Below are 13810 nucleotides of genomic sequence, written 5' to 3'. Positions count from 1 at the left end.
TTTTCGGCGCTTCTCGGTGCCGGTGCTCGGTGGAAACGGGTCACGAAACCGCACCGGGTTACGTGACGGTTTGTGATTTTATGGTTTTCTATTTGATGCCGGTTTTGCCGCTTTTTCTAGTGTTTCAATCAAACTCCGCCGCTGCCGCCGGGTGGCTGGGCCCTAATAAACAATTACCGTGTTGATTATGCACCGGCGGGGTGAGCGTGAGTAATTTGCTCGGCAAAGCGTTCGGTTATTGCGGTGCACGTGTACTCTACTCTGCTGTGCGGTTTTGCGGCGCCCTACAACCCGGCCATGAGGGACAAACATGCGTGTTGATTGCATATTTTATGCCAGCCGGGTTCGGGTCAGTGTGGCAACCGTCGTCAACGTCAAACCGGTCGGGACCACCGGTCAGACAATTTTGTTCCACTGGCGCTTTCAGTTTCATCTGCCGAATCTCATCTGACGCAGCGGTCCCAAAGGTCCCCGGGTCCCCGAGTGGACCTTGCAAGGGGCCGCCTGCTCAACCGCTGTTGGCCCCTAGACTATCCAATCGAGCGAGAGAGCGAGAGCGAGAGAGCGCAAGAGCAATAAGGGCCTGAGCCGATAAATATTCAAGCCCACTGGCGACTACTTATGGGCCCTCGGCCTCGGTACTGCCACACGCGCGTTCGGTGAGCTCTCGGCGAATCGGCGGGCAGCAGTGAGTGGGCCCCCGGGGGGTGGTTCCGTCGGCCAACTGGAGTCATGTCCACTGGAGGTTCGAGCACCGGGCAGCCGTGGCGCAAAGCAGGGCATAAGTGAAATCCGATGTTATGCAAATCAAAATCTTTGGCGCCAGTCTTCGCGCAGCCCCTTCCGGGTGGGGGCCAGCGCGGCGGTGGCGTCTTCGACGGTGGGTGCGCGTTTATTTGACATCGCCCGCGGGGGTGGCGGAAAGTGGGAAATCCCAGACCGGGAAACCGATTTGCATAGTGTGTTCCGGGCGCCGGGCGGCCACTGGCGCACCGAACCGTTCGTCAGCGGGCGCATATAAATGTGCATCCCCGGGCCCCTCGTGCACGGTCTATTGGGTACGGAGTTGAGAAATTTTAGAAATTTAGACAACCTCAGAATCATGCATTACTTCGGTGATTTTCGTCCGCTTGGGGAGGCGCCCCGGTGCGGCCGGTGCGCCCCAGTGTACCTGGCGGGTGTCGATGGTCCTCGCTTTGAAGGCCACACACCTCGGGAGTGCCTCGCGGCGGTGCACAAATTTCGGTTCCGCCTCGCATCTTGCCGGCGCGCGATGCTTTCGAGATGATTGCATTTTATGCAAATAGTGCAACTCTTCGCTGCTGCTGCCGGCCCGGCTGGTGCTGCACCGGAACATGGTCCGGTACCGACTTTTGGCGAACGGAGTCCAATTTACGGAAATAGACTTATGAATAATAAATTTCAAACATCATGTCGCGATGAGCAGATCTTCCGACTCCCGGCTAGCGGTCCGCGATCCGGTTCCGGGCGGCTGCACGGAACCCGCTCGAAACGCACGCCAATTTATTCCGATGTGAAATGGGCAATGAAAGTGCGATACCTCGATAGTACCGACCGCGCGGCTGGGGCCAACGCTAACCAAATACATCAAAACTATGCGCCCGTTACAGGATCTTCCGTTAGCGGAAGCAGTGCCGCCCGAAGGCTGCTGCGATTTAATGAGGGGATTTTCTTCGAAAATTGCCACGAATCGAACCAGAAACTAATCACTTCGTCCTATCTCAGCGAGATGACAGTTTTCTTCATTGACATTGATGGCCGTTTATGCAACTTGCGATCTATTTGTATTACGGTTCGTTTAGAGGTTTTAAAAACGGATCGCATCGCAATATTGGAATGTTGCAATAATCGAAGTGCTACTTCCGTACTAGAAGGATTTCTTGGAGCACTACTTGCAAGATAGTGATCGATCTAGTAATAATACGGAAAGTGGACTTTATGGCTCGACTAGACATTCTTTTTCAATAAATCAGTATACAACCATAGCTTCCAACTGCATATCGAATATGTACCCAAACTTGCTCATGGAAATACTATGCATATTCTACATGAAACGCATGCTTTATAAAATGCAATGAATATTTCTGCAATTTCCATATGATAACTGCTAAATATAATGATAAAAAATGCGTCAGCTTTTTAACTTGTTCATTTTGATTTTACTAGTTTTATTTTTGTTAGCTAGGCTGTGGACTAGGTAACATTGTTTAATGAATAAATGGAATAGAAAACGGTTTTAAAAACTATGCATATCATTATTCCACGAGATAATGTTTGTCTATGCAGAGCTAAGAGCAGTCAGTCTGTTCCTATATGAAAGAGGTTCGAACCTTGACAACATGAATGCGGTATGGATATTGAAAAGCACTACTTTACGCATTCCAACAGATTTTACGAAAAAGCTATTGTATCACTGCGTTGTAGATTGATTGGTAAATTTTAAACTTTGATAATATATACTGAAACGTCCCTTCAACGTGGCTAAATTGTTTAAAGAACATTTGTTATCAAAATGTGTGAAATCGTAGTCTAGGTAGTCTTGTTTTTACAAAGCTTGGATTTTGGCGATATATCGAAGGAATCGTGCGAATGCTGCTCTCGTTTTCCAACAAATGAAACATTTAGTTAAAAGAAAAGAAAAGAAAGTTTAGTTGGTAGAAAACAAAACAAATGCTTCTAATGCTTCAAAAACTTCAAACCAAATTTTACGAGTTCATAGTGTTGAATATTTAAATCTTTCTTCTGCTACACACGTTGACCTCACGGATGACACCTTGAGCTAACTGGCAATTGTTGACTACAATAAATTAACGAACCGCACAATTTACACACCATCCGTGGATCGAAATGGGATTCACGACTGTGCATAATTAAATGAAAACAACATTTCAATCAGGTTAAAACCTTGTGAAGCACGGTACCCGCGCAGGGCCAGGGCGCACTAACTCCGTGTCACGGATACTACGGGGATTTTCCAACCCTTGATTAATGGCAGGAAACATGGGTTGTTTTTAAGTGATTAAAATATGCACGTTTTAAGCCTTCACGGAACCGAGGGGCAGGGTTCAGTTTGCGGCCGGCCAAAAGATGCCGTAATTAAATAAAGTAAGCGTCACGCAGCATTTAATGTGGGTTTATAAATATGAAACGAAAAAAATAATTAACAACTGTCACAGCCGAAGCACACAATTGAATAACCGCGAGGTTTGTTATGCGCAAAACGAGCGCCGACGGGGTCCACGGTGAATAATTGCGCGAGTGTTATTGCACCCATTTCCATACGCTTTCATACAATTATAACCTTGATTGATTTATGTTCGCACACTTCGGAGTGTTTTAATTGAATAAAAATGTGTTTTTCTCTTACTATTGATGGAGTTAACATAATGAATATACATGACTTGACTTGCACGGCGAGTCTCTCGGTGGGCGAAAGTAACTCAAGCGTGGACGTTAAGTGGACGGCAACAAAGTAGAGCACGTAATTATGCCACCCGAGCACCGACGAGAACGAAACACGTTCTTTTTCCCTTTACATTGTCCGTACCTTTGTGGTGTAACTTTTGCCGTGCAAAACTGTGCCACAGTTGAAAATCGTGCCAAAAAATGGGTGTAACTTGCGTTACAACGAGCTTTCGATTACAATTTGGCTATTCTACCGGAAGGTCGAGAATTGACAGAGCGAACGGCCAACAAGCCAACAATAGTACAATGTACCGCCGTGTCCTCGGGCACATCTCCCACAGGGAGTTTCATCCCACGCCGAGCAGTCGAAAAAAGGACGGGATTAAAAATTAAAATTCAAATCTTCACGTACAGCAAGCGTACTGTGCAAGTGCTGGCAATCGGAGCTGAGTCCTCCGCTGTTGGCACCGTTTGGCAGTTGACGTTGTTTGATACGAATGGGGCTGGCTGATTGGGATGTTGGTTGCCTTTTTTTATCCCTGTCGTAAATGAAAACAATACACAGTTGTCCCCGATGTGATGGGCACACGAGCGGCACATCTTCCCGTGGGAAAGTTCAATATTTACTTTTGCTTATGCATGCACGTATTTGACTTTTGCCGAATTTTACAACACTGGGCTGTGGAAATGAACGTGAAACTTCGCAAACAAATATAGTAGCTTTTTTGAACGGTACCATTAAAATTGAAATGTTTGAAATGCAATTCTTGAAGCTCGCCAAAAGCCACACAATATAGCAGTCTCAAAGCATGGTTCAGCGTAAAAATAAAGCGTCCAGTGAACCACGTTGCACAGCACAGGTCAATGCCGTGCTGGTCATAATTTAAAGCCTTAAAAATGGACCGAATTATTTCTTAATAGCCTGCAGCAGAGAAACATTTGCTCTTCCCTGTGCGAAATTGTCGACCTTTGCACTCTGCCGCAGGAGGCGTTAATGTATTTATTTACTTGATAAACGTCACCATTATTATCAGCAAAGATTGTATTTCACGTCAGTGACCAAAAATTCAATTATCTGAAACCGAAGCCCGTGGGCCCGCCGTAAGAGTGCGACAGCCTGGCAAAATTTACGACCCAAACGGCTACAGAATATCGCGAAGATGTTACACTCCCTTCCCGCTTTCGTTTCCGGTAGTCACGGCTTGGGTGTCGAAGGATACACGGGGGAGCGAACGTACCTCGAGAGTGGGCAATTTAAAAACACATTCAGCGACAAGCTGCGGCGGTGGCTTCGGCAGCGAAAAGCCGTTTGTTTGCTCCTTTCCCGGGCTATTAGATTTATTTAGCGGCGCCAAGAGCACGGTACATTCAGAACCGAGCTGCCAATCGCGAACGCAAGCTCCCCAAAGTAATGCCGCTGCGAAATGGAGTGTTTTACCACGAAAGTGTGTGGCTCTACGACAAGAAGCAAGATTGATTCGAATGCCTGAAGAACGAGGGAATTTTCGGTGAATGTTACTTACAACGGATCAAGGTGATTGTGACAGTTCCGAGGTGAAAAACTGGGCCGTACTTTTTGTTTCAACGTCTACAGTTACGACCTGTGTTCATGTTGCATGTATGACATCTAAACTTTGTAAGGTCTATCTGCGATTTTATAAAATGTTTACAATTTTTTACGATTGTATATTCCCAACTTTTTACGGTGAACAACTCATTCGTATCGTGTCTGTTCGTTTATTTAAATACATTTCCCGTTCGTCATTGTCTGTTGCACCGGAGATTGAAGAAGTACCGGAAACGGAGGACTTTTAACATTTGACCTTCACAAAAAACAACCCAAGTTCGCAAGACATCAGAAGATTGCCCGTGTCGTGGTCGCATTCCTTGGGGCAGGCAACAAATGAATGGTTGTGTAAAAAGAACATTTGTCACTAATAGCGCACTGTCTTCGTGGGTTTTTTTTTATACTTTGAGTTGTTGTTTGCTGTTTTTGCCGCCTCCGACATTCCAATGCTCGTGCTCCATAATGTGCAACAAATGAGGGTCATCCCGGGGGACCTGTGGTCCGTGTGTCTCGGTGAAGGGTGGCAAAAGGATGAAAAAGCCGGATCCGGAAAAAAGCATATTCAATACACAGACACACACCCACAGCCGGGTGCCTCGTACGCCTTCCGTAGGTGTTGGCAAGTGTCGGTCACGACCGAATGCGAATTTAAATTCACATTTTTTTTCCTCCGGCACAACCATCCATAAATCACCCTGTGTATACAGATGAATTCTAAAATGGAATATGATTTATGGTTACGGAACGCTAGAAGAAGCGCAAAATGTATCGGAGCGCACGGAATCGCATAAGCACACGTGGACAGCCCGTGAAAAATATCCCGCATGCAGTCAGCGACATTATCGCTAAGTGTGTGCCGAGTCGGGAGATCATATATTATTGCTTCGGGCCCTACGGATTGATTTACATTTGTTCAAACCGGGAGGCGCTGACTCACTGGCGCTTGAGCGACTACACCCAAACGAGGGACACCACTGCCAATGTATCACTTTTTTTCATACAGTTTTTCATAAAAGATTTATGTAATCGTGAAGCAATCTGGGTAATTATTGCCGAGCCAGCGGCGGGCAGAAGCAGCGCAATCGGCAAATGATTCATGTAGCCTTCAAGAGTACCGCCGCTGCTGGTGACTGGATCACTGGAGGCTTATAAATGTTCATTGCTTAATTTATTTTGCTTCGTTTCCGCATAACGATATCGTTTTATTTATTGTTTTACTTAATCTTCTTCTTCTTTTTTTCGACCTCCCATTCGGCCCACAACCAATATTGACCTATTTGAACGTTCACATTTACAGCATCATCCGGAGTTAAATTTTGTTTCGCTTTCTCTGCCGTTCAGCCTTGAATCGGTATTTGAAATATATTGCCCCGAAACTGTGACTTTCGCTCGGTAGTAAAATAAAGGGGGTAAGCTAAGTTGTTCATCACTGGAGCGTAACCGGGTAGCGAAAAACAAAAGGAATCCAGCCCATGATAAATTAGGTGAATTATGATCCATGTCGGGTTTGATTACTTTTTCGTTAAACTTTAGTGTTCCCTTTTTTTGTTTTCTAGTGTTTGCATGTCCCAGTGAGAGCACGTTTTGTTTTTCCAATTAAAAAAAAACCGACATTGAGTTTCATGTTATTATTTCATCCCCAATAACGGGATGCAACCTACCTTTAAGAGGTAAATTATTTGGCAATGTATTGGAAAAGATAGAAAATAATAAAGAAAAATACACTCACCAAAAACGCAAGACTGTTTTAAATTAGTCCGTTAGGTAGCCGGTAAGTTTTGTGGTGAATAACAGCAAGTATTTGTGCTTGTTTTTTTACGGAAGACATAGAACCGTTCATCGATTCATTCGACACATTAACTGAAAAATATACAAAAATCACACACAACACCGTTGTTAAGAAAAGTGCGTCTCCTTCTTCCGGCACTCCGCACTTGAACGTTATTGTTGAGCTATCACAATTGGTATCTGATCATTATGCCACGTAAAATATCGCACATCCCCGCTTCCATCGATCCTTGCCGGAGAAACAATTCATCATTCACGAATTATAAAAAAACCTTCAAAGATCTCTTCGAAATTTCAAAATCACTTCACTGAACAGCGTGCTCCAGTAGAACGGCAGTTGGTCCACCGTTTCACACACAGTCTTCGACGTAATCCGTTACTTTATTATCCTGGCGCGTTGTATCCAATTTGTGTGTGGTCTCCCGGATTCACGGAGTTTATTCCAATGAGTGCACGAAACACACGACACGTTCTCAGGAAGACGCTGGCACAACGCACCACGCGCGACGGACGTTCAGAAGAAACTGAAATCGAGGAATTCAGTGGCGTTGGTTCCATCCTGAAATCCTGAATCGTTCGAACGTTCATTTTGTTCAGTATCCTGATGAACGCTTCTCGTTCACTAGTAAACCAAATGATAATGCTAGGGGCAATGATTACTTCGATCCCCACATTCCAGGACATTCTGAAGAATTCTGAAGGGGAATACTGGAAGTGAATTCATCGCAAAGTAACGCAGAACGATTTTATTCGATAGTAAGAGTAGCTTGAAATAGTTTTGTGGAGTAAGGTTCAATCGCTATTACTTTAGATTATTTTTAACATAAACCTTCTTGTGTGTATGTAACTCTTAATATTATTATTTAACAATTGTTACTAATAAGATAAATTGTTAAATTGTAGGTTTGACAACGAAAAGCAAAAAACATAGTTCAAACCTTTTCAAACCACCGTACTTTGCAAATGGAAGGAAAATTTTCTGAATCTCACCCCGACAATCTTATGCATTTGTTCAATACGCGTTTAATACGCGTTAAAAATTCATGCGTTAGGGCTGGGGTGGTAAAGCCAACCGAACTGTGTAAGTCACGTAAAATCAAGGCAATGGAGAAATTCACAACATTTCCCATACACAGACAGCGCGATCTGCTAAAACAAAAGCATCGACGGCGCACATTGCAGTAGTGCTTTGCCATAGAAGCACTAATGTAAATTATGTCTCCATTTTCGAGGGCCGTATAAAAGTTAGGCCGAGGTATTGAATAAAGCTTTGCACGCCTAGCTGCGTATCGTGATTGTTGTGGAACGTTGAAAGGAATAGACCAGATTTTCATTACAGTGCAAAATTTGGAGCAAAAGGAGGATTAGAAAAAAAGGAGGGATTGGCACAGAAACATAAAGAATATTCCAAACTCTTCCCAAACGATTCGGGGAAATGATTCGGGAAACTTGAAACGAAATGCTATCGAATTACAAAACGGAAGGATCAGCTTATCAGATCAGTTTAGAAGACAGACATGCCAGCACGACCCCGGCAGCGACGAGGCATCATAGCTCCAAACGATGCCGTTCCGAAGAGTTGTATTTGCTCTATTTTGTATTTGCTCCATATTGTTTGTTGTTCAATTCATTTGGTCAACGAAATATTATGTGGTGGCGTTTTTCACTATTCATCTACACCAGTGTTTTAGCATGGCTTTTTAAATTGGTTTTTTGATGATAATTTTCAAGGCCAAAAGTAAACACTTTTCGTTAACTTTGCGATTACGAACGCATCTTCAAATTGCCCTATTTTTGTGACAGCTAGCTACTGTTCGGAATCGTGATTCGTCTGCGAAAATTCGTCTGCAAGTGAGCCTATTAACGGCCAAAGTCGTGAGTAAATCATCACAGATGCCAGAAAGTGGGACATCCAGACCAATGGTCGCAGAAGTTGTTAAGTGACGAAATTATTTGTCCTAATTGGTGTGAGAAAGTTTTCGGGCGCAGAACTGGTGATTCTATTTTATGCTTTTCCATCTGTATGCGTAGCGTCTAGCCTAGAACCATGATCATGGCATTAGATATTTGGCGGCATTGGCCAAAATGATCATGGTGGTTGTTGAAATTGTTGCTAATTGGAACCTCGTGGGTTAGTGCGTTAGTGCAATAGCTCATTGCGCTATCATAAATGATTTGTAGTATTTAAAGCTTTTCGATAAAAATCCACCTCTTCTCGATTTCCTTCAAAATCATTGAAAACTTAATCATGTACTGCGCTTAGATTTCAATGGTTTCTCGATTCGAAAAAGGTTGATCCGATTTGCATGAAATATTTTTTAACACACCGCCAAACGTGTGAAGGACTCGGGTTAGAAAACCCTTATTTTTGATTGTTGTAGTATCGAACACACCGCTTCTTCTGACCTCAAACATCTGATAAGGGTAAAATTACTTTATGTTTTATTGCCTTACTCAGACCTTATACCCGTTTGCTAAGGTTTATTTCGATTTGAATGTTTTAAAATGTACATTAAACATCTTTCGTTTTTCAAAACCATGACAGATAAGGGTATGGCCTACCTACGTTGTTCTATTTTATGTTATTAGGGTTAAATCGGATGCTAAAGTTCATTGGACATTTATTGTAACCCAATATGCTATTTATAGGCTTAACGGATCTTATTATTATAAATACTTCCATGGAAATGACAAACATTTGCACTGCTTTTGTCAATTATCAAGTGGTGTATGTTGGCCACAACCTTTTTTAAAACTTGTTTGGATCTATTTATGTTACTTACTTTACACACTTGGATTTTTCTTCTGAATCGCTACATGCGTCAGGAAGTATCATTTTCTATGTCGGAAATATGCAAGATGTTCATATTTGCATCGAAAAATAGAAATTGTAACTTGAGTTGAAAAAGAAACGGCTGTTTTTAGCAGCCGACAGAACTTTATGCATAACATATTTTGCACGAATTAAGAAACGATCTCCGTTTCACGGTGTTCTGCATGGCCGCGATACCTTGGCAGAACTTTCACCATGTTCAACCGGGTGGTGCATGACGCATAAAATTTTGTTTCTGACACATTTCGTCAAGAACAAATTGTGAATAAAGTGCAAAAGTGGAATATGCTACCGGAAGGTTGGTTCCTTTTTCGTTGTTTCATTTTATGCAGCTTTACATTAGGAAGAACCTGATGTGTTAATTAAAGAGTGTATTGTGTTTATTGTACATTACAACATCAACGAACAGTTGAAGCTATTGCTGAAAATCTCATTTATCACACTTCGACTATGCTACCTAAATAGTTTTCGACAGTCCAGCTCTAGGGAGAAAACATAAGATACGTTTGTGTTTGCTGTTATGCTGAATAGCAACATATATCTCGTGGCTATTAGACTATTCTTCGAAACTCATAAATCATTAAGCCTTGGCACTGGTCACAAATGGTCTAAGGGACAAAAACTTAGCAACTGGGCGTATAAAGAGGCAACGTGCGGCGGGAGGCTTATTTTTAAAAAGCTTTTAGGACTGAGCGTACGAAGTAGCAGCAATACTAATAACTTCTAATTAGTTCACTTTCAGTGAAATTCAAACTACTAAACAGCCATAGATACGGCATTACTCCTATATGCAGATTTCTAATCATGTTTTTTCTTGCGGTAGTTTTGTCTTCATAGGCGGTTTTAATCCATATTTTACGACGATATCACAACATTTTACAACGTTTGTAAAATAAATCTTGCCATTATTTTTTATATAGATTTTTGGATAAAATGTGTTTTACTAGATTACCGCCTTGCTTAAACCCAAATGATTGTGCACTCTGAGCGTGTTACTAAGCGTAGCTATTAATAAGTGTCTCACAGTGTCTGACGGTCAATAAAAAGGTCCTCAAATGGGCAAATCATCCTTGGATTATAATTACATTTCATCACGAAGCAGCTATTGACAGTCTGACCGTAAGATTTTATTCCTACTCTTCGGCTGCGGTTCATGCTGAGTGTCCACTTTTCGATACCTCTTGGCTGATGTTCGAAGCGATCCCTTGATACGGTTAATTTTTTGTTTCGAACGATACGCGCTCGTAGCTAACCATATTTTTAGGTCGAATATTTCTACTCTTAGCGAAAGATTTTCGTCCCGGCCCCTCTAAATTGGTAAAAGGTTCGAACGGACGATTCTTCGGGGACCTTTTCACAGTATTTTGTGTACCTTCGTGCTTTTTTCAATTGATAACATCACTCACCATGCCCCTGTAATCGAACAGCTCGATTAATGCTTTAATGGCGTTTTAATATTGCTTTTATTGGAGCTCGAAAATGATTAATTTTTTGCAACGCGTTTGGGCCAATCATTTTGACTTCTCTTGTCGGCCATATTTCTTCGTCAGCAACTCGGAAGGTGTATCCCGAAAGTTTTTCTTCATATTTTCGATAAAAGGTTAAAATGACATCAAAAGCTTTGGCTTTGATTTTTGTGCATCAATATTGAGCCCGGTTCGACATTAAAAAATACTTTTTTGCAGCTTTCGGGTGATTAACATTCATTTTTTTCAGACAGTCTACCCTAGAACGCTGGAGAATTTTCATGACTCTTGTAGGATCTTGTGCTATTTGGCAGGTATTATGCCCCAAAAGAAACATAGAAACGGTTTTTGTGACCAGGAGTTTATAATCCTCGTTGAGATGGAAAGGTCCGATTAGCTATCACTGCAACGAAACACATACTTTGTGTTTGAACAATTACTTACCATCATATACTACGTTTTAACTAAGTCTATCAAACGATTTTAGATATAACGGGTTTAGAAGTGAGGGGTATTCAATTTAAAATGCACCATTTGAATAAACTGATAAGTTTTTATACAACAAACAAGCGTAACAAACTAACTTGACGCCTCATTTCACCCAGTTTTCTAACCCTGAGTTTAAATAGTTGTCAAGTTTGTTTACCTAAAATTGGACAATTCTTCAATTCAATTCAATTAAAGTTGAAAGTTCTTTGAACTTTAACATTCTGACAGTATTTATAACATTGGAAATCTCATTTCGCTTTAAAGATTTTTGTATAACCGATGTTATAATATTGTATAAAGTTAGGCCTTAAAAAGTTGAACACCACAACAGGGAAAAAAATATTATAGATTATTCATCGATTGTTCAGAAAATATGTTGATTCAAAAGTATGCGACGAACGTACACATGATTGGAGAATAAAAAAAATATGAAATGCATTAATGTTAAATATAAACGTATGAAGATCTTGATATTCGTTTCGGAGTGTAAAAACTCGGGTGTAAATTTTAAAATTATTTTTTTATTGTTTGTGTGAAAATTGAAGTTTTTTAATCCAAAGAAATTCAGATTTCCACTAAACTACCAAATCTCTAACTTTACTGAATGCAGAAATAAGCGCAGCTATTTGAGGTTTCTCCACACATCCATCTGCTAATCGTTCTTCAATTGATGCCAGAGTAATGACGAGCTGAGACAAAACACGTGGCGGTATTTCCAGTCGATTGATAACCAAATGGATCTCGGTTAGTATGTCCTCCAGGGCAAGCCCTTTTTGGGTTTTGAGCTGCTGAATTTCTAAAACAAAGCAAGACGTTTAATGCTGTGGTACTTAGATTATAAGACAATTGGAGGAACGATAGCACACTGTCGTAGCAAATTTTAAACGATTCTTCATTGAGCAACCAGTCTATAATGTCGTGAATATCCTGCTTTAGAGGATGTCCGACACAGTTGTAAACGTTAACTTCCGTTACGTTCTTGAACGCCATCCAGGTGCTTTGAAGAACGTTCAGCACCTTCCGCATATCGCCACCGGCGAGCGTAATAAGTGCCTTTTTGCCATCCTCGCTCACTTGAATGCTGCGAATGAAGCACAGTTTCAGCTATTTTCACTATGAAATATATGTAAACCGACCTACTAACCCTTCAGCTTCAATAACGTGTTCCAATCGAGGAAGAATCTGCTCGAGCGATAGCGGAGCAAATCGGAAGCGGGTGCAGCGCGACTGTATTGCCGGAATGATTTTGCTCAGATAGTTACAAATGATGCAAAATCGCACATTTTCCGTGTACTTTTCAATAATTCGCCTGAGCGCATTCTGGGCATCATTCGTCATTGCATCGGCTTCATCCAGAATTATCAGCTTGAAGCCCCCTTTGAAGATAGTTCTGGTGGAGGCAAAATCAAGAATTTGACCGCGAACGATGTTGATGCCACGGTCATCCGATGCGTTCAGCTCGAGCACCATCGATCCAAAGGACTGTGGTTTGTAGAGCTGCCGGGCACACGCCAAAATGGTGCTGGTCTTTCCAGTTCCCGGAGGACCGTAGAATAACAAGTGCGGTAGTTGCTCTTCTTTTATGAACTTGTTGACTGTTGAAGAAGCTAGTAAGTAACGGCAACCAGCAGCTGCTGTATAATGTTATGCTTACTTGTGCTGATGATTTCTTCGTGTGAAATTAGATCGTTTAGAGTAGCTGGCCGGTATTTTTCCACCCACGGGAGATTCGAGGTAACGTTTGGTTCCATTGTAACTGTTAAATTAGCACAAAACACGCTTAAAACTTATCAATACGAACCAACAGAAAGTGAGCGCTCTACGCATGCTGCGTTTGTTTGTCTAGCCGGCAACTGGCGGTAAATTCACAACTGTCATTTCAAGTACGGGCCGTTTATATGCTCCACTTCAAAGCTGCACATGAGCAGTGCTGCCAAATTCGGTTGCACGAATACGAGGAATGATTTGAATACAGCAAAGAAGAAAAACAATTTTGGTTCAGAATTTCATCCGAAGGTTATTATGGATGAAAACGTTATTAAACGATTGCACTTACGGTGCAAACCTGGCACAAAATTTAATGAAAATTTAGCGCCATTTCTGCTCCACAACGGTTAAGATGGACAAATGGTGCGGTTGTGCTGGGTCCAACGCAAGTTCCTTTTCCGCTCAGTAATCTATTTGTCATTAATTTGCCGCTACTCATTATCTTTAATGATTTATCATCAGTATTGTGTATTA

General features: G+C 42.0%; 1 protein-coding gene across 1 annotated transcript; it reads right to left on the bottom strand.

Annotated features, from left to right (window-relative positions):
• Positions 1-12084: 12084 nt before the first annotated feature.
• LOC128272681 (replication factor C subunit 5) lies at positions 12085-13333 on the bottom strand. The gene is made up of 4 exons (XM_053010546.1): positions 13224-13333; positions 12714-13164; positions 12436-12650; positions 12085-12365 (listed from the first exon to the last, which is right to left on the bottom strand). Exons 1-4 carry the CDS (start codon positions 13318-13320, stop codon positions 12145-12147), a joined length of 984 nt encoding a protein of 327 aa, XP_052866506.1. The 5' UTR covers positions 13321-13333; the 3' UTR covers positions 12085-12144.
• Positions 13334-13810: the final 477 nt, after the last annotated feature.

The sequence above is a fragment of the Anopheles cruzii genome, chromosome 3, assembly GCF_943734635.1.
Source record: "Anopheles cruzii chromosome 3, idAnoCruzAS_RS32_06, whole genome shotgun sequence".
Classification (NCBI taxonomy): domain Eukaryota; kingdom Metazoa; phylum Arthropoda; class Insecta; order Diptera; family Culicidae; genus Anopheles; species Anopheles cruzii.
Note: the sequence above shows the minus strand (reverse complement) of the source record. Positions and strands in the feature narration are given on the sequence as shown.

Coding starts and splice junctions, on each gene's coding strand:
- LOC128272681 (XM_053010546.1), bottom strand. CDS start 13,320: ATGGAACCAAACGTTACCTCGAATCTCCCGTGGGTGGAAAAATACCGG. Junction 13,165..13,223: donor CGAAGAAATCATCAGCACAA/GTAAGCATAACA, acceptor CTTCTTCAACAG/TCAACAAGTTCATAAAAGAA. Junction 12,366..12,435: donor GTTTAAAATTTGCTACGACA/GTGTGCTATCGT, acceptor GCTTTGTTTTAG/AAATTCAGCAGCTCAAAACC.